General features: G+C 61.4%; 2 protein-coding genes across 4 annotated transcripts; one reads left to right on the forward strand and one right to left on the reverse strand.

Annotated features, from left to right (window-relative positions):
* The first annotated feature begins 51 nt into the window (after positions 1–51).
* On the forward strand, positions 52–4,581 carry LOC113996126 (short transient receptor potential channel 2). Of its 3 annotated transcripts, none has more exons than XM_039384414.1 (10): positions 52–87; positions 737–843; positions 1,127–1,265; positions 1,355–1,510; positions 1,843–2,000; positions 2,190–2,266; positions 2,396–2,580; positions 3,209–3,290; positions 3,437–3,576; positions 3,823–4,581. In XM_039384414.1, exons 2-10 carry the CDS (start codon positions 799–801, stop codon positions 4,014–4,016), a joined length of 1,176 nt encoding a protein of 391 aa, XP_039240348.1. In that variant the 5' UTR covers positions 52–87; positions 737–798; the 3' UTR covers positions 4,017–4,581. The 3 variants fall into 3 exon arrangements, with proteins under 3 accessions (XP_039240348.1, XP_039240349.1, XP_027592632.1); XM_039384415.1 differs by having other exon boundaries at positions 1,846–2,000; XM_027736831.2 differs by lacking the exon at positions 52–87 and adding an exon at positions 114–231.
* NUMA1 (nuclear mitotic apparatus protein 1) lies at positions 4,471–18,988 on the reverse strand. The gene is made up of 21 exons (XM_039384413.1): positions 18,889–18,988; positions 18,524–18,608; positions 17,737–17,866; positions 16,554–16,711; positions 16,100–16,217; positions 14,876–14,993; positions 14,391–14,531; positions 14,047–14,169; positions 11,279–13,585; positions 10,555–10,596; positions 9,220–9,288; positions 8,990–9,100; positions 8,691–8,909; positions 8,460–8,605; positions 8,111–8,348; positions 7,107–7,383; positions 6,856–6,992; positions 6,524–6,745; positions 5,973–6,083; positions 5,717–5,884; positions 4,471–5,038 (listed from the first exon to the last, which is right to left on the reverse strand). Exons 1-21 carry the CDS (start codon positions 18,937–18,939, stop codon positions 5,003–5,005), a joined length of 5,007 nt encoding a protein of 1,668 aa, XP_039240347.1. The 5' UTR covers positions 18,940–18,988; the 3' UTR covers positions 4,471–5,002.

The following is an 18,988-nucleotide window of genomic DNA, read 5'->3' on the forward strand; positions in this document are numbered from 1 at the left end:
GGCCCGCCTGCCCTTCGCAGCCCCGCGGGCTCGGTGCCCCCGGGCCGCCCGCCCGCCCTTCCCGCCGCCGCCTCGCTGCTCCGCACCGTCAGTAACGCCGCCCGCGCGGGGCCCTGCGCGGCCCGTAGACTACGAGTCCCGTCAGGCCCCGCGGCCGGGCCGGGCTGGGGACGGCGGGGAGCGGGAGGCGGGGCCGCGCGGTTCGGGCGGGAGATTCGGGCTTTGGGATCGGTGCGTTGAGGGGCCTGGGGGCGTTGGGCTGCGGGGACACTGCCGTGGGGCACAGCCGGGGTTTGATGGGGCCGGGAGAGGGGTCGAGGTGGAGGACTGAGGGGCTACTGCGATGAATAGCTCTGGGGGCGTTGTTTGTGTGTCTGGGAACACGGGGGGAGTGGAACTGGAGGGGCTGAGGGGAGCTGTGGGGAAGGATTGGGGGGTACTGGAGCGACAGAATGGGGCTGGAGCTTGTGGGCTGGATGTGGGTGGCACCCGGGGATGGGGGGGTTGTGGGGTGAGCAGCGGACACAGGGGTGGCTGAACAGGGACGGGGGTTGTGAGCCAGATGTAGGGGTTACTGCTGTGGTGGGGTGGGTCTGGGGGGCACTGAGGCAGTGAGATGGGACTGGGGCACACTGGAACTGCTGAGGGCTTGTGGGCTGAGGCTGGGAGCTGCTGAATAGTGCCAGAGCTGGGAGACACCTGAGCCCATCACAGACCTGTCTTCTTTCCCCACTAGGCACTGGAGGGAGCTGAGGGGAATGCGTGTCCTAGCAGGATACTGACTCTAGAGGATCCTGAATGGCTCCAGTTAAAATCAGCTACGTGGTGTCCTTCTCCTCACAGGTACCTGGGGGTTTCCTCCGGGGGGGCTCGTTCCCCCTGAGCTGTTGGGTTCTCTGACGAGGCAGGTGGGGGTGCGACAGGGTGCAGCACCAGCTTTCCTTGTTAGGCTGAAGGGCACTAAGTGGGGCTGAAGGGCAGGAATTTCAGGCAATTCTCAAAGCGGGGTGTTGTTCCTTGGGTTACCAGGGAATTCCCTGCTTCTCCCCTGGGCCCAGAGCGAGCTGGAGCTGGAGGGGAAGGCATGCAGGGAGGGAGCCACGTCATGTCCCTGCTTTGTGTGCAGGACCCCAAGTACCCGGCAGAGAACCTGCTGAGTGAGGGCAGCGTCCGGCCCTGGCTCGGCTGCCCCCAGGACCGCAGCGCACGGCTGAGCGTGGAACTGCAGCTGGAAAGAGCCAGTCCCATCGGCTACGTGGACATTGGTGCGTCCCCGTCCCCGTGCAGGAGGCAGGGCTGTGCCCCCGACGGGCTCAGCAGCTCTGAACCCCCCGTGCTTCCCACTGTTCCCCAGGGAACTACGGCTGCGCCTTCCTGCAGATCGAGGTGGGACGTTCCTCGTGGCCACGTGACCAGCCCTATCTCACCTTGGTGCCCACCGTCACGCTGATGACGCCGGACGACTCAAAGCTGGGCCGGAATCGCTGCGGGGTCCGGATGTTTAAGGAAGGTAAAGATCGATCCGGAGGAAAAAGGCACAGGGAAGAGCTATGGCCCTGGTGGTGGGCTGGTTGGGGGGGGCTGGCAAGGGGATGGAGGGCTGGCAAAGGGATGGGGCTGGCTATGGGGTTGGCAAAGGGGCAGGATGGGGGGCTGGTGGGGGGGGCCGAAGGGGACAGGTAGACCAGGGGTCATGGTTGTCCTTGGGAGAGCCGTACCAGCTCTGCTCCCCTACCCCAGCCTTTCTCATGCCCGTAATCTCCCAGTTGTTGCTGTTTCCTGGGTGTGCCAGGACAGTGGTCCCTGCTGCGTCCCCTCCACCCCAGGTGCTCTCCCCCCCAGCAGACTTCCCGGTGCCGGCGGTAGGGCAGCACTGGGACCGCCTGCGGCTCACCTGCAGCCAGCCCTTCAGCCCGCGCAGCCGCTTCGGGCTCTCCTTCATCCGCCTGCGCACGCCACAGGAGCAGGAGCCTGAGCCCCCCCGGCCACCCCTGGGCCTGGTAGGTGCCTCTCACACCTCCATGTGTGTCCATGGGGAGGCTGTGGGGATGGGGCAGCTCCTCCACAGGTGCCACTCGTGCCCCACGGAGAGCACAGGAGAACGCTCGCTGGGCTGAACCAGGGGCTGTGCCAAGATAGTGGGCAGAAGGTTCCTGCTTGATTGCCTGGGGTGTCCCCTTGTCCCACAGGAGGATGCTGAGCCCTCAGACAGCCCCTGGTGCTCCAGCCCTGACTTCCACCAGACATTTTTTCCCAAACCGCACTCGTAAGAACCCTGGTCTGACCCATCCCCTCCTCTCCCTGTGCAGCGGGGCCTGGAGCCCCTCGAGGTGCTGCCTCAGAGCCCAGAGCCCTGGCTGTCCCCTCCTGCGAGCCTGACCCTCCCTGTCCCCAGGAGATCCAGCGCAGAGGAGCAGCTGAGGAGGCGCCTGTGGCAGCTGGAAGGGGGTGCTGGGAGCCCGGCCTGCCTCAGCCGCCCGGCCCGGATGGTGCTGTTGGCAGCGCGGAGTCGGGCGCCGAGGCCGGGGGGTGACCCAGAGCTGCCGGCCAAGGACCTGGGACGTCCCGTGGTGCCAGAGGGTGAGCCTGTAACAACTGTGTCCTGGGCTGCATCCCCAGCACTGTGGGCAGCAGGGTGCAAGGTGGGGGTTCTGCCCCTCTGCTCCGCTCTGCCTCTGCAGTGCTGCCTCCAGCTCTGGGGCCCCCAACATCAGAAGGACATAGAGTTGCTGGAATGAGTCCAGAGGGGGCCACAGAGGTGTTCCATGGTCTGGAGCACATCTCTTATGGAGCCAGGCTGAGAGAGCTGGGGGTGTTCAACCTGGAGAAGAGATAGCTCTGAGAACTGAGAGGCCCTTCCAGGGCCTAAAGGGGCTCTAAAGAGCTGGAGAGGGACTTGGGACAAAGGCCTAGATTGGTAGAAGGGGGAATGCCTTCACACTGACAGAGGACACTGCTAGATTGGATATTGGGAGGAAATTCTTCCCTGTGAGGGTGGGGAGGCCCTGGCACAGGTTGCCCAGAGAAGCTGTGGACTCCCTGTCCCTGGAAGTGCCCAAGGCCAGGCTGGATGGGGCCTGGAGCGACCTGTTCCAGTGGAAGGTGTCCCTGCCCATGGCAGTGGGTTGGGACAATGTGAGCTTTAAGGTCTCTTCCAACCCAAACCATCCTGTGTCTCCATGGTTCCTGCCCACTTGCTGTTTCCCAGGCTCTGCACAGGACATCCCTGCAGCCTCCCCAAGCACCTGCAAGCAGCCAGACAGGTGCCGCGCTCCCAGCCCTGCTGGCAGGTAATCCCTCAGGTCACTGTTTTCCTCCTGCCCTCGCCCTGGTGATTTACCACTCCCAGTCCCAGAGAGCTCTGGGTCCAGCCCTTCACTCCTTTGGGCTGGCAGAACGTGGCACAAGGTGCCTTCAGGGTATGACCACTCTGCAGGGCTCCAGCTGCTGCCTCAAGGCCACCCATGGTCAGAGGAAGAGCCCAAACCCACGGCCACGGAGAGAGACGGGCCAGGAGGAGGGGCAGGGGACAGGCCAGCGGTGACAGGGAGACGGGCGTCTGCCCCATCTGCTCAGGTGGGTGCTTGGAAGGGGTGTCCTCTGGTGGCAAGGGGACACCAAGCAGCAAATGGGGACAGCAGTGGCAGTTCCATAGCTGAGACACCTCCCTCCTGCTGGTGCCCGGGCACCAGCCTGGTGACACCACAGTGCATCCCAGTCTATCTCTGCCATAAGAACCCTCAGGGAGGGTGTCAGCCCAAACCCCGTGTCGTCCCAACACCAGTGAGCCTCTGACAACCACATCACCTCTCCTTTCCACAGGCCGCTTCCTCCTGGATGTGCTCCCCACGCACGCCTCCCACTGCGGGGAAGAGCCCACTGCAGCCTGGCCCTCCTTGTCCCCTGACACCTGGGTGTCCTGTCCCATTTGCCAGCTGCCTTTCAGCATGGCAGAGGTGGAGCAGCATGCCAGCACCTGCGGTGAGACGCTGTCCTCATCCCACCACCTGCAGTAGGACAGCGGAGCTGGGGACAAACCCTGTGTCACCACCCCCCGGGGCTGAAGCCACAGTGCTGGACCCAGCTGTGGTGCAAGGAGCGAGGGGCAGAGACGCAGCAGCCCCTGGACGTTTGTGGCAAGACTGGTGGGGCGGATGGAGAAGGTGTTTCCAGCCCCTTGGCTGGGTTGGGGGGGGGGGCTTAAGGGGTCAGAAACACTGTAATGGCAGGAGTTGCTGCTGGAGAAGAATAAATTAAAGGAAAGAAGGAGGGGAGAGAGAAATGCTCTGTGACTGCCCAGTGCCACAGCAGGTTCCCTGGGTGAGCATTCTGCCTTGGGGCACGCTGTGCAGCTGGTGGGGACAGTGAGGGGACAAGGAGGAGGTCACGCTTTTCCTCCCCTCAAGCCCCACCTGGAGTTCCAGCACGTGTGGCCCAGGGGAGGAGAAAGCCAGTACCCCTAAAGCAGGAGAAAAATACAATTTATTTACAAGTAGAAACATTTAAAAATGTTGCCTCGGCTTCCCTGGGAGCTGCAGGAGGGCAGGGGCAGGTGCGGGAGTCCCACACAGGGGGAGCGGGGGAGGTGGGGGGGGGTCAAGGGATGCTATGTCTTACCTCTGTCCCTGTCACTGGGGCTGCAGGATATCCCTGAGGAGGGCTCAGACCCTCCAGCCCCAGCCTGGTGCCAGCCCCTGCACCCACGGGTGTTTCCAGCCCTCACTCCCTGTCATGCCCTTGCCTTGGGTCTCGGGAGGGTTTAGGGTGACAATGGGTGCAGGAAGGACACGGGGGCCCTGCCGTGCTCAGGGCAGCCCCGTGGTTGTCAGTGGGACGTGCAGGGCAGCGTCACACGGGTGGCCCCATCTGGTGGCCCCATCTGTTTCCCCTCGGTGCTGCTGGGCCCCGGGGATGTTCTTGCGGCACTGGGGGGAAAGGGAGAGGCAAGGGGGTGCTGGTAAGGGGCCAGGGCAGAGCCTGCAACACAAGGACTGGGGAAACCTCAGAATTTTGTGTCCTTGAGCGATCGGCGACTGGCCTGGAAGGGAGAGAGCAGAGAGGGGACGTTAATGACGGTGAGTGTGACCAGGGCCCTGGCAGCAGCCGTGCCCACGTTGGGACCTGTAGCAGTGAATCTGATGAGAAACTGGTTTAAACATGTTTCAAAATGGCTTTTTGTATTTTCTGCAGTGTCACTGTCTCCCTCTCCCAGACACCCCCTGTGAAGCTACTGTCTCCCACACAAGGTGTCCTGGGAAGGTGTCCTGAGCTGTTTCTCATTAGTCCCTTGTTAACCCCTTCCTATTGGCTGTTGACCCTTTACCTGATGGTTTTTTCTGTGTGACCCTGAACTCATGATTGGTTCCCCTTTGACCCTCCTAAAAGCTTTATAAACCCCTTCCCAACAATAAACTCTCTCTTGCCTCCTCTCCACGCCCGGTGTGCTGTCTCTGTGCCTGCCATGGAGCCACGTGGGTGGGGGGGGCTCGGGGCCTGAAAAACCCTGTCGCTGGAGTTCCCTTTCCCCCTCCTTTCAAGACGTCGGAATGGTTCCTCAGATGGAAATGGAACTAGAACTGGGCTCTCCCACGTTGTGGGTGGGGAAAGGGATCCAGAGGGACCTGCTGCTGCCACGGCATGAGTCCAGGGCAGGGGCTGGGGGCACTGGGGAGAGCATGTGCTCAGAAGCCCACCTGGGGGTATGGGCAGTGCCTACCTTGCCCTTGGGGGACTTGGCGGTGGCGATGCGGGGCGAGCGGCGGGTGCTGCCGCTGGGGCTGTTCTTGGGAGTGCTCTTGCGGGCGGCTGCCCGGCGCAGCAGGCGGTTCCCCAGCTTCTTGGGGGTGGTGAGGATGCTGAACGCCATGGACTGGCGCCTCTGAGCCTGCAGGGGAGGGGGCAGGACCACCAGCTCAGCTCAGGAAAAGACAGGGAGGTCCCTCCCGACCCCTCCTTTTCCCTCTGGAGCTCACCTGCTTGGCGGGGGTCGGCTGTTCGCTCTGCCGGCTGCCCTGGGAGCCGCGCCGCTCACTGCGGTCCTGGGCGGTCTGGGGCCGGGGGAAGCAGCTGGTCGGCTTCTTGGACTAGAAAAGAAGGGACCAGCTGGGACTGTCATCCGGGGGTCACCCTGCTGGGGAGCTGGCAGCAATGAAGGAATCGAGGGGCTGCAGGGAGGGGACAGGAGCGAGGGCAGCAGCACCCAGGGAAGGCAGAAGGCTCAGCCTTTGAGTGGCCTTGGGAGCATGTGGAATACTGGACACAGCACTGGATGCTGGGAACACAGAGCACTGGAAGCCAGGATCATTGGGAACATTTGGAGCACTGGGAGCATCTGGGAATACTGAGAGCATTTGGAGCACGGGGCAACAGGAGCGGTAGGGGCACTGAGAGCACAGGAGCACTGGGGTGCCACCCCCAGAACTGCAACAGCCCCCTCAAAACCTGGAGAACACCTGCAGCTGTCCCGAACCCTGTGTCCCCTGTCCCCAGCAGGGTGCTGCGGTGGGGGCTGGGCTGGGCTCACCTGGGGGGTGTCGGGGCCCTGGTGACTCTCATCTGAGAGGCGCTTCCTCTGCTGCCGGGTGGTGATGCCGGCCAAGGCGTGGCCCAGGGTGCTGCGCCGGGTGCCCACCCCACTGCCGGTGGGGATGATCTGTGAGGGCTGCATGCTGGCGCGTCGCAACGTCTCCTTAGGGTCTCCCATCTTCACCTCCTCATCCGTGATGGTTCCCAAAGAAGTGGAGGGCTGGGGAGGGGGCACGGAGATGTTGCCGAGGGGCACTGCCCATCCCCAGACCCGCTCCCAAACCTCACTTCTGGGGAAGGGGCCACCCGCCCTCCGTGTCCCCCCCGTACCCTGCTCTCCAGGGGGTAGCAGGTCTTCAGGTGCGGGGGGCAGGCCTGGTTCCGCCGCTGCAGCTCTGCAATGCGGTTCCAGTCATCCGGCTGCTCCGGCTCGTCCTGGCACGTGCCCAGGTAGATGCTGTTCCGGCCTAAATGCAAAGCAGGGAAGGCTGAAAGGAGGGTCCCAGATAAGAAGTGACCCCCCCCAAGGCAGGTGGAACCCCACAGCCAGCAGCCCAGGTGCCCACCCTGCCCACACGCACCGAGGCTGGAGCTGCTGGTCCCCTGCAAGCGCAAGGATCTGCGAGTGACTGGCCGGTACCCGGGGAGGCCCAGCAGTGCTGAATTGCCAGGGGTTTCCTCCGGGGAGGAGGTTTCCAGCTTGACAAGAGTTTCCCGGGAGGGAAAGCTGGTGAGGGAGCGGGTGGAGGCAGCTGAGCGCAGCCGTCTCTTGGCAGGGGAAGCGCTCGGGGACTGAGCTGACGGGATGCTGTAGAAGGAGAGGTTGACGCAGTCCAGTTCCTCGGACTTGGCCTGTTTCTGAGAGAGAAAAATCGAGAGACCAGGGAATCACAGATGGGTTTAGGCTGGAAGGAACCCTAAAACTCATCTGGTTACAACCCCCTGCCATGGGCAGGGACACCTTCCACTAGAACAGGTTGCTCCAAGCCCCATCCTTGAACACTTCCAGGTGTGGGGCAGCCACAGCTTCTCTGGACAACCTGTGCCAGGGCCTCCCCACCCTCACAGGGAAGAATTTCCTCCCAATATCCAATCTAGCAGTGTCCTCTGTCAGTGTGAAGGCATTCCCCCTTCTACCATTCTAGGCCTTTGTCCCAAGTTCCTCTCCAGCTCTTTAGAGCCCCTTTAGGCCCTGGAAGGGGCTCTCAGTTCTCCTCAGAGCCATCTCTTCTCCAGGTTGAACACCCCCAGCTCTTTCAGCCTGTCTCCATAGCAGAAGTGTTCCAGCCCTCTCAGCATCTCCACAGCCTCCTCTGGACCCAACTTCAACAGCTCCACATCCTCCTCATGTTGGGACCCCAGAGCTGAAGGCAGCACTACAGGTGGGGTCTCACCAGAGCCGAGCAGAGGGGCAGAATCCCCACCTTATGCTGCTGGGAATCAGCCCAGGACAAGGTTGGATTTTAGGCTGCCAGTGCACGTTGTCAGGCCACGTCCAGCTATTCACTCCCCAGCAGCCCAAGTCCCCCTGCAGTGCTGCTCCCCCTCCCTCCCTTCCCCAGCCCGTGAGGGCCCCCCTGCTCACGTTTGTCATGGTGATGTTGATGGTGGTGCGGCGCCGGGCCGAGCGGGTCTTGCACCCGGATTCGAGCGAGAGGCTGCCCAGGGAGTCGGTGCTGCTCTCCAGCTTGGACCGTGTCCCGCTGGGGATGGGGGTAAAGTAGAGGCTCTCCAGGGACTCCACCTCCCGAGGCAGCCGCTGGGACACCAGCGACCCTTCCCTGTCCAGTGGCACTGCCGAGGCTTCCGAGCTGCTAGCCTGCCTGCAGAGACGAGGGGTGAGCGTAGCACCAACAGGCTCACCCAAGCCCTGCGGAACAGCGAGCAAGAGGACAGCGGGTTTTTGGGGTGCTGGCAGCCGGATGGGCTGGTACCTGGTAGAGTTGAGCGGCTGTGCCTCATCGAGGCTGTCAGTGCTCTGGTCCGCCAAGTTCTGGTGGCAAGTCTCCTGGTCCTTTAGTGAGGTGCTCTTCACCTGGAACTTCCTGAGCTCCTGTAGCTGCCGTTCAGCAATCTCCACCTGGGTGCGAAGCAGAGAGGGATGGATGGACCCTCCAAGTGAGGTGGCAGAGGAGGAGGGTGAAGCCCCACTGCACCGTGCCTACCTGAGCCTCCAGGCTGCGGACCTGGCTGGTAAGGTTCCTGCAGCTCAGCTCCGACTCCTTGGCCTGCAGGATGCTCTGCTGTAGCTCCTTGGCCAGCCTGTCTGACTCGCTCCGGAGCTCCGTGTTCTCCTTCTGCAGCCGCTCCATGGCCTTCAGCTTCTCTGCCAGGTCCTGGTTCTGCTGCTTCTTGGCGTCGTAGTAAGTTTTTGCCTTCTCCATCTAGGATGTCAATGAGAGGAATCCTGTCAAGCTTCCCAGCAGTGCCAGGGACAGTGGGGCCATGCCAGCCCCCGGCATACCTGCCCTTTGTAGTGCTCAGCCGCCTGCTCCTTCTGGGCGAGCTGCCCCTGCAGCTCTGCAACCTTCTCCTGCTGGCGGGTGGCCACTGCCTGCAGCTCCTCTTCCAGCGCCTGCAGGCAGGGAAGAGACTGGATCAGAGGCTCTCCACACCCTGGGTGAGCCCCCTGAGCAGCACCAACAGCTCCAGGGCTGCCCAAGAGCTCAGCCCCCAGGTTTTTGGGGGCTTTACCTTAACTCTCTGCTGCTGGGTCAAGGTGGCCTTCTCGTGCTGAGTCAGCTTTTTATTCAGCTCCTCCACCTGGAAGAACATGGCCTGGTCAGACCAGCTCCAGGCACTAAACTCCAACAGCCCTCCCACAGAGGAACACATCCCACCTCTCCAGCCAGCTCCAGGACAGGACAAGGAGGTTTCCTGCCCCAGGGGGATTGTTCAGCAGCACCCACTACCAAGAAGATCCCAGGACATTACAAAGTGACAGCCACCCCACGTTAGTCCTTACAGGGAGGAGGCTGGCACTGCCCAAGTGTAAGGAGCAGCCACGTGCTGGAAGCAAAGCCTCTTTCAGTACCCAGTGCCCCAGCAGCCATCTCCGCTGCCAACTATTTGCTGTCAGCTGCCAAACCTCAAGCCACCGCAGTTCAAGGGAAGCCCATGCCCAGTCTGGGGAAGAAGAATCCCACCTCCAAGGATTCAAGAGGGGAGAGCTGGCAGCTGTGGGATGTGACACCATGGACGTGCCAAGGGCCAAGGGACCCAGTCCAGGCCTCTGGTCACAGCAGGAGCCCCCCATGGCATGGATGGGAGGCTTGTAAATCTTCTACCTGGGCACCTGCAACCTGGAGTCCCACAGGTTATCCAGCACTCCTAGCACAGGTACATGGTTGGTGTGAGTTCTGGCCTGGACATGCCCTCCCTGCTCCAGGGGGTGTTTGGGGAGCCCAAAGCCCTCTGGTTACAGTTACAAGGCCTATGCAGAGTTCCTGGGCAACTCAGGCTGGGACTAGACAGGGAAACGGGGCTTTTCCAGCATTATTTCTCAAGTGTTAACTCCCACCATGTCCAAGATCGATGCTACTGGAATGCCTCCTATCTCTGGCCACCTCTGGACCACGCTGTCTAGCAGCACAGCTGTTCCTATCACCTGGGCAAGAAGCTGAACCTCAGTTAAAGAGAGGGGGGAAAAAAGGGACGCGTAGAAGGAATGGGGTTTTGCAGCTGCCTCCAAATCCTCTCTATCTGAGGACAAGGCATCACAGGAGTGATGGTCCTGCGTTGAGGAGCCCTGGATGCCCCTGGCAGGCACTCACTGCCTGTGCTGCCGTGGGGCGCATGAGAAGCCGTGCCAAGTCGTGGGCACCACTGTGAGAGGGCAGGTGGCAGGTTGGGACCCCAGTTCCTACTTCCCAGGGGTGTAGCTGCCCAGAGACCTGAAGCCAACTGGCCCACGGCTGGGTCCCCACTGCAAACGGATCAGGAGAGGAGAGGGTGGCTCCAGTGGGAAGCGGCAGCAAGGAAGGCTGTGCACTGTCACCGTTTGAGCAGCCAGCACTTGGCATGCGTTACCTGCTTAGCCTGGTCTTTCCGAAATACCTCCAGCTGTTCCACCTGAGGGCACAAAAGGCAGAGGTGAGCATATGGCTGGCACACGCCAGGCTGCTTTTCATAGAATCACGGAATCATTCAGGTTGGAAAAGCCCTCTGAGACAATCGAGTCCAACCACTCCCCCGGCACTGCCACGGCCACCACCAAACTGTGCCCCTAAGTGCCACATTCATAACATTTGTTCTATCCCTCCAGGTGTGGGGACTCCTCCACTGCCCTGGGCAGCCTGTGCTAGAGCTGGATAACCCTTTCACAGAAGGAATTTTTCCTAATATCCAACCCGAACCTTCCCTGACGCAACTTGAGACCATTTCCTCTTGTCCTGTCACTTGTTATCTGGGAGCAGAGCCCAACCCCACCTGGCTCCACCCTCTTTTCAGGGACTTGTAGAGAGTGAGAAGGCCCTTCCTGAGCCTACTTTTCTCCAGGCTGAGCCCTCCCAGCTCCCTCAGCCACTCCTCATCAGTCTTGTCCTCCAGACTCTTCCATAGCTCACTGCCCTTCTCTGGAAACACTCCAGCACCTCAATGTGACAGTCCCTTTCACACCTGGGAGCTTGTCCCAGCCCCCTAGTCCCCAAACTGATCAGGCCATGGATTCAGGGGTGTGCAGAAGACCAAACACACCCCTTTTGCAGGAGGACTCCCTTGCCCACAACCCACCTGCTGGGAGCAGAACCCCTACCTGAGCTGTCAGTCTGTGCCTCTCCTCCAGCAGCTTCTTCCTCTCCTCCAGCAGCTTCTTCCTCTCCTCCAGTGCTGCAGCTTTGCTGCTCTCATACTCCTTACTCATCTTCTCCAGCTTCTGCGCCGCCTCCTCGGCCTCCTTCCTGCTGACGGTCACCAGCTCCTCGGACGCCGCCCGCAGCCGCTCCAGCTCCTGCACGTGCCGCTCCCTGGCCTGGCCCAGTTCTGCCTCAAGCTGCTGCCGCCCCTGGCTCCGGCTCTCGCTGAGCCCCTGGTTCTCCTCGGCCAGACGAGCGTTGGCCTGTTGCAGCCCCGCCAGCTGTGCCGCCGCCTTCGCCGCCTCGGCCCGCAGCTGCTGAATGGCCCGGTCCTGCTCCGCCGACCGCTCCCGCAGCGACAGCGCCTCGGCCGCCTCCTGCTTGGCCTGGGCCAGCTCAGCTTGCAGCGCACCCGTGGCTTTCATCCTCTGCTCCAGGTCCTGGCGGTGCTGGCTTTCCAGGGAGGCACGCTCGGCCTGGAGCTGCTGGCAAAGGTGCTTCAGTGCCGGCAGCTCCCCAGCGAGTGCCTGGGCGCTGTCGAGCTCCTGCTGCAGGGCGGCCAGGAGCTGCTCCTTCTGCTGGCACTTGTCCTGGCAGACCTTCGCCTCCTGCCGCAGCTCATCCTCCCGCTCGCTCTGGCAGTGGCGATCCCTCTTCAGGGCCTCGATGGTCATTCGCTGCTTCTCCATCTCCTCCTGGCAACGCTGCACCTCCACCTTCATCAGCGAGCACCTCTCGGCCGCGCGGGAGGCGGCCGTGGCCATCTCCGTCTGCAGCACCCGCAGCCTCTCCTCCAGCTTCTTGCTCTTCTCTGACTCAGCCAGGATCAGGCGCTTCAGCTCCTTGCTCTCCCCCTCCTTCTCCGTCACCTGCCGATGGAGAATGGAGACCTCGTGCTCCAGGCTGCCGATCAGGCTGTTCTTCCTCTCCATCTCCTGGACGCACTGGGACACTTGCTCCTTCCAGCTCTCCTTTTCCTGCACGGCGGAGCGGAGGGACACCAGCTCCTTCTCTGCGCTCCGCAGCCGCTCCATGGTGCCTTCCAGCTCCTTGGATTTGAGCTTCTCCTGGGAGAGCTGCTGGGAGACCCCCTCCAGCGCCTCGGCAGCTCTACGGGCATCCGCCTCCAGCCCAGCCACGCGCTGGGCCGCAGTTTGCTCTGCCACGGCCATCTTCTCCTGCAGGGAGGAGACCTCAGCCCTCAGCTTCTGCTCCTCGCTCTCCTTCTCCTTCAGCCATGCCTGGGTGCTGGACAGGTCAGCCTGGAGGGCAGCCAGCCGCTCCTGTTGCTCTGCAGCCAGGCGCTCTGCCTGGGCCTCCAGCGCAGCCACCTTCTCCTGCTCGGCCTGCAGCTGCTGGCAGACCTGGCCATGCTCCCGGCTCAGCGCCCGGACCTCCTCCTCCAGCCGCACGCGCTCTCTGTCCTCCCCTCGGGCAGCAGGAGAGGCTCCCATCGGCTTCTCCCGGCTCTCCTCCAGCACCTGGTGTGCAGCCAGCTCCTCGCCCCGCTCCTGGGGAGCCTGCTCCCGGCTCTGCACCAGCTGCTGTCTCTCCGCCTCCAGCTCAGCGATCCTGGCCAGGTTGCCCTCCAAGCAGTCAGCTGCCCGCCTCTTCTCATCCTCCAGGATGCCCTCGGTGTTCCGCAGGGATTCCTCCAGGAAGAGCAGCTGCTCCTGCAGACGGCTGTTTTCCCGGGCCAGCTTCTCCCTCTCAGCCAGCCTCTGCTGGCTCTCCTTTAGCCGAACCTCCAGCTCCCGCACCTGGACTTTCAGTGCCTCTGCTGCCACTCCCTGCTGCTGCTGAGCACTCAGCTCCAGGATCTGGGCTTCCAGCTTGCTGACCTTGTGGCTCAGCGCAGCCTTCTCCTCGGCCAAGGTGGCCTGGCTGGCACCTGTGGCCTGCAGCTGGCTGCTCAGGGATGCGTTGGCCTCCCGCAGCTGCTGCAGCTGCTGCAGGGCAGAGTCCCTCTCCTGCAGGGTCTGCTCATGCTGGACACTGAGGGCAGCCAGCTGCCCGGCCTGCCCCTCAGCATCCCGTGCCTTCAGGTCCTGCTCCAGCCTCTCTTGGGCCCGGTGGCTCTCAGAGAGGGAGCTCTGGAGGCTGGTGACAAGGCTGCTCAGCTGCTGCTTCTCCTCCTCGAAGCGGCCACGTTCGGACTGCAGGGCTGCCTCCCGCAGCTGCTTCTCCTCCTCCAGCCGCAGGACCGTGGCCTGGAGCTCTGCTCCTTTGGTAGTGAGGCTGGACACCTCCTGCTTCAGCTCCTCCAGCTGGCAGAGAGAAGAGGGGGAGGACAAAACATGCACACCCCCCCCAAGGTGTTACTCAAGCTGCAGCCAATGTGCTCACCAGAGAGCCACGTGCTGCATCCCAGTGGGAGCTGCCCAATGTGTGTCTTCCAGCATCCCCAGTACACCCCAGCACACCTTGCTTTCCCCTTAGGCTCGTGCCACTACGCTCCCTGGAACCAAACACCTTTTCTCACCGTGCAGGACCCACTCCATTCACAACAAAGCCATGCTAGGGGAGGCTGGGAGAGCCAGCAGGTTCCTTGGAGCAGATTCAGCCCAAAAGGGGCTCTCCCGGAGTGCTCACCCCACAACCCCCACCAGCAGGAGAGGGCAGCCGGCTCTGCCTCACGTGGCTTTGCCATGCATCCCCAGCATCCCCTGCTCCCTCCAGCTGGAGGAGCTTTCCATTCAAGCCCTCGCTGCCAAGAGCCTCAGTGTACCTTCAGAATGTCCCCCATGACTTCTCCCTTCTCCTGGCTGCTGCACTCCTCCAGCTTGGCCAGTTGGTCTTCCAGCAGAGAAATCTTTCCCTGGAGAATCTCGATTTTCTCTTCCGAAGATTTCTGGGGACAGAGACATGGGAATGAGCACAGTGGAGGCAGGAGGAACAGGGAGAAGCTTCCCACAGGAGCTGGCAGTTGCACAGTTCCTCCCCGTGTCCTGGCACGGATGGGTAAGAGGCTCCCAGCCACTCCACCCTGCCTGCAGTTGGCACATGTCCCCCAGCCAAGGTGGGCAATGTGGGGCTGCAAGGGGGCACCCACCACTCCCAGGGTCCCTTCACCTTGTCCTGCAGGGCAGCACGCAGCTCGTTCTCCAGCTGTCCCTGCTTTTCCTGAGACTGTGCCAGGGCAGCATTGTGCTCCTCTGAGAGCTCGTTCAGGGCTTCCTGCAGCTGGACCATGTGGCTGGCGATCTCCCGCAGCTGCCAAGGAAAATCCCCCCGGTCCAGAGGAGGGTCAGAGCGTGCCCTCGCTGCCCAGCGCCCTGCCCACTCCCCACTCCCGAGAGCTGCAGCACACACGGGCACCTCAGGTCCCAGGTGCTCGCCACATGCAGCAACCTCCACCCAGTCCCCACTCCCCCACCACAGTTCTTCGAATCAGGATCTGGAGCCCAAAGCAGGCTCGGTCACTGGGTCAAAAGTCACATAAGCCAGGGCAGAACCATCAACATCCCGGCGTCTGGCACTGCCACCAAATCCTCCCCCCGGGTCCAGCCACGACCGACTGGGCTGTGGGGACACGGGGAGGACACAGTGCCCCGTACCTTGAAGGAAAGATCGCCGTTCTCCTCAGAAAGCTGGTTGATCTTCCGGTCCATCTGGGCCTTTTCAGTCTTCAGGTCCTGGCACTGCCTGAAGGCCTCGTGCAGGCGCCCCACCAGGCTGTGGGAAAGGAGGTGGTTAAAGGAGGGGGTGAGCTCCCGAGGCAGGCGAGGACATCACCAGGGATCGGTGCTGCTGGATATTGCCAAGGAAACTAAAGGTTCGAAGGAATCTCTATGCCCTGCTGTGACTCTACCAATCAACCCAGCTTTAAAAATGAGTCCCAACGTGTGGCAAAGCAAAGATAAGCGATGTTTGTGCTTTGCAGAAGCCCAGCCACTCCAAACTGAGGGCAGAGGCAGCTGTGGGACTCCAGTCACCTCCCTGCAAAGCGAAATAAGTGAGGAAAGAACAAAAAGACATGGCACTTGCAGCACAGGTTGGGCGTCCTTCCTGAGTAAACAAAGCGCTGCACAGGGACAGAGCAAAAACCAGGATGCAGTGGGGCACGTGATTTCAAGGGTGTGAAAGCCCAGTTTATAGGATAAAACTGAAGGGCTGAGGAAGGGGCTGGGATCAGGAGTTCCAGGGTCATGCTGAAAGCTTTCAGTGACGCAGAGCTTATCCCAGGGCAGGCAAGACCCACATGGGCAGCACAGCCTTTTCCCACAGCAGGGACAGCTGTTCCCGTGCAGGGTTTGTTAAGAGTGGGCTGTCAGAACAGACTGCGTGGCTTGGGACTGGCTCCCTGCCCACTGTGATAAAAATGGGCTGCAGGCCGTGTCTGCCCCGAGGGCGAGGCACAGCATGACAGCGGCACAGCTGTGTCCTGGGCTGATCCCCAGAAGAGTGGGCAGCAGGGTAAGGGGGGGATTCTGCCCCTGTGGCACTGGCACAGCGTGTCCAGAGAAGCTGTGGCTGCCCCATCCCTAGAAGTGTTCAAGGACAGGTTGGATGAGGCTTGGAGCAACCTGGTCTAGTGGAAGGTGTCCCTGCCCGTGGCAGGGGGTGCAACTGAATGAGCTTTAATGTCCCTTCCAACCCAAAACCTTTTTTGATTCTGTGCCTGCTGCCTTCTCCCCACGGTGCAGGAGGGAGGAACAAGAAGGTTTGTCTTCTCCCATTTCATGCACTGCTAAGGAAGAGACAGACAGCATGGAGTCTGGGGACGTGGGAGTAAAAAGGTGCAGCCTAGCAGGAGGGAGCAGACGTTCCTGGAGGATTACCTCTCGTTCTTCTCCCTGAGCTCCTCCATTTCTTTGGGCTCCAGCTGGTCTGCAGCTTGCTTCTCGTTGAGCTTAGCCAAGCGATCAATCCGCTGCTGCATCATGGTGATCTGAGCCTCTGAGGAAGCAGGGGGAGAAAAGGTGTTACCGACCACCCAAACCCCCCCCAACAGCATTTCTGCACAGAAACCCTTTGCAGCAGGAGACAAAAGAGCCAGGCCACCAGGGCTGCTGCTGAGCACAGGTGTTGCTTCAGGCATGGCTTTTGTTGCCCAGGATACATAAAAGAACACAAAAGAGAAGAAGGAACCCAGAGTCTCACCTGGGGCCCGGCAGGATGGACCACGCACGAGCAGAATTATGGTGGGGTCAGAACAGAAAGTAAGAGAAACAAGGGGAGGGCTCAGTCCCACAAACCCCTCCCTGCACCACAGGACATCCCGCTGGAACTGACCTTTCTCCATGAGGAGCTTGCGATTCTCCGCCAGCTCCACCTCCAGCCCGTCCCGGTTCTCCCTCTCGAAAGCCAGCTGCTTCTTCAGCCGTCGCAGCTGGAACTGGGGGGTCTGCATGATGTCCCCCATGGGCGAAGATGGAGGGCTGGGCAGCATGCTGCAGAGAGGCACACCACACAGCTCGGGCACCCAGAGCAGGGCACGGGCCCTCCCCGCGCAGCCAGACCTGCTCTGGTTCCCCCATCTCAGGGGCAGGTTCACAGCAATGACTTTGATGCCACCTGAGCAGAAAGGCCACGCTCCTCCTGACTGCACTAATGCCAACCTCCGAGTGCTGGGCAAAAACCACCACCAGCATGCCCAAGTGGCCAAAAAGGCCCAGGGCATCTTGGCTTCTGTCACCCATAGTGTGACCCAGCAGTGTCAGGGCAGTGACCACCCTCCTGTGCTGGGCACTGGTGAGGCACCTTGAACCCTGGGTTCAGATCTGGGCCCCTCTTGACAAGAAAGACACTGAGGTACTGAGTGTCCAGGGAAGGACAACAGAGCTGGGGAAGGGTCTGGAGCACCAGGAGAGGCTGAGGGAGCTGGGGGAGCTCAGCCTGGAGAAAAGGAGGCTCAGGGGGAACCTTCTGGCTCTGCAACCCCTGACAGGAGGGGGGAGCCGGTGGCGGGGGCGGGCTCTGCTCCCAGGGAACAAGGGACAGGAGGAGAGGAAACAGCCTCAAGTTGCATCACAGGAAGTTTAGGTTGGATACAGTGAAAAACCCTTCCCTGAAAGGGTTGTCCAGCCCTGGCACAGCTGCCCAGGGCAGTGTGGGAGTCCCCATCCCTGAAGGGATATAACAGAGGTGTGGATGTGGCACTTGGGGCATGGTTTGGTGGTGGTCTTGGCAGTGCCAGGGTAACAGCTGGACTCGATTGTCTCAGAGGGCTTTTCCAACCTTAATGATCCCGTGATTCTAAAAGGAGCTAATTAGAATCTGAGCTCGCCCCTGTCATCCATCCATCCATCCCCACATCATGCCTGAGCACTGTCCAGCAGGACACCACGACGGCAGAACGGGATATTCTGTGGAGTCAACGCGCAGCCCAACTACACCTTTGGCTCCCAGAAACTGCCCCATCCATTCCCCACCCCTCTCCTCGCTCCCCCTGGCAGCCAGGAGGTGGGGGACGTACTTGTTGGTGCTGGGGAAGGAGGCAATCTTCTGCAGCTCCAGGAAACGCACCTCCCGCTTGTGCGGGAGGGAATGTGGCGGGGAATGCTCCTCTGTGCTGCTGCTGGACGTGCCAGACGAGGATGGCGCTGCTGGAAATAAAAAGGGGGAAGCAGGCCCTTTAATACCTGAGGGGCTGAGCAGCTGAAATCCCAGGGGCACAGAAAACAAAAATTCCAGCAGGGATGGAGCAGTCCAGCTGAGGAAGCCATAAACCTTCCCTAAGTCCCCATCCCACCTGCTCCACAGTCCTGTCCCAGCACTCTGCTCCCACGAGGCTGTGGGCACACCACCCACTTTGCTCCTCCAGGGAAAGGCTGCGGTACTGCTGAGCAGGAAGAGCCCAGCAGGTCTAAGGCAGCCCTACTGTTAAAGAGGAGTTCACAGGGGACCGTGTCGTACGCGAGGGGTTCTGGGTGGTGCTGCTCCCTTTATGGCTGGGCAGCTACAGCAGCACAAACGGGGCGAAAACTGCAATGTTTTTATGCTCTAGAAAAGCGTGATCCCGGACAGCTGGGTGCTGCCGGTGTGGGAGCTGTACAGGAATATGCCAGCACTGCAATATCTGAAAGGTTATGGCCTGGTTCTGTCCCACTGCCACTTGGACATCACCACAGCAGACACCTGCTGCTCGTAAGATGCCGGTGTGCCAGGTGCCAGTGAGGAGAAAAACACACAATGCCCACCCTGCCTGCACGAGGCTTGGCCTGTGCATGCCACAGCACGGGCAGCCAGGGCCCAGCACTCACCTTTCGTCAGCAGAAATGGCTCTAGGTTCTCATTCAGGCTCTCCTCATTATCCAGCACAAATTTGAGGATTGATGCCAGCTCAACCTGTGTCAGAGGAGCCATGGGGTCAGCAGCTCTGCTGCAGCTCACAGGCAGCAACCACAGCAGACTTGGGGCAGCAGGCAGCTCCCTTGCCTACCCATGCTGGTGCCCACACTCGCTGCCACAAGCCTTTGACAGACCAAAAACACCGGTGAGCACTGCAGTACCCACTCCACACTGTCTTTTAAGGGGACCCAGAATAGGAGGGCAGGTCTCAGAGCACCCCCTGAAAGCCACCGCTGCTCCTGCTGCACCCCAAGGGAGGGAACCCCAGAGGGATTACCTGGGTCTTGTAGTCAAACTCATTCCAGTCACCAGGGCTCTTGCAGCTCATAGAGGTGTGATACAGGAGCAGCACAGCCACCTGAGCAAGGCAGGTAAAG

Source organism: Pipra filicauda, unplaced genomic scaffold (assembly GCF_003945595.2).
Source record: "Pipra filicauda isolate LSUMZ 115617 unplaced genomic scaffold, ASM394559v2 scaffold352_size854550_pilon, whole genome shotgun sequence".
Taxonomy (NCBI): domain Eukaryota; kingdom Metazoa; phylum Chordata; class Aves; order Passeriformes; family Pipridae; genus Pipra; species Pipra filicauda.

Excerpts from the sequence above, each read along its gene's own strand:
- LOC113996126 (XM_039384414.1), top strand. The coding sequence starts at position 799 with ATGGCTCCAGTTAAAATCAGCTACGTGGTGTCCTTCTCCTCACAG. Across the intron at positions 1,266-1,354 it reads CATCGGCTACGTGGACATTG|GGAACTACGGCTGCGCCTTC; the intron begins GTGCGTCCCCGT and ends ACTGTTCCCCAG. Across the intron at positions 2,581-3,208 it reads ACGTCCCGTGGTGCCAGAGG|GCTCTGCACAGGACATCCCT; the intron begins GTGAGCCTGTAA and ends GCTGTTTCCCAG.
- NUMA1 (XM_039384413.1), bottom strand. The coding sequence starts at position 18,939 with ATGAGCTGCAAGAGCCCTGGTGACTGGAATGAGTTTGACTACAAGACC. Across the intron at positions 14,532-14,875 it reads ACGGCGATCTTTCCTTCAAG|CTGCGGGAGATCGCCAGCCA; the intron begins GTACGGGGCACT and ends TTTCCTTGGCAG. Across the intron at positions 8,349-8,459 it reads CAGCCGCTCAACTCTACCAG|GCAGGCTAGCAGCTCGGAAG; the intron begins GTACCAGCCCAT and ends TCGTCTCTGCAG.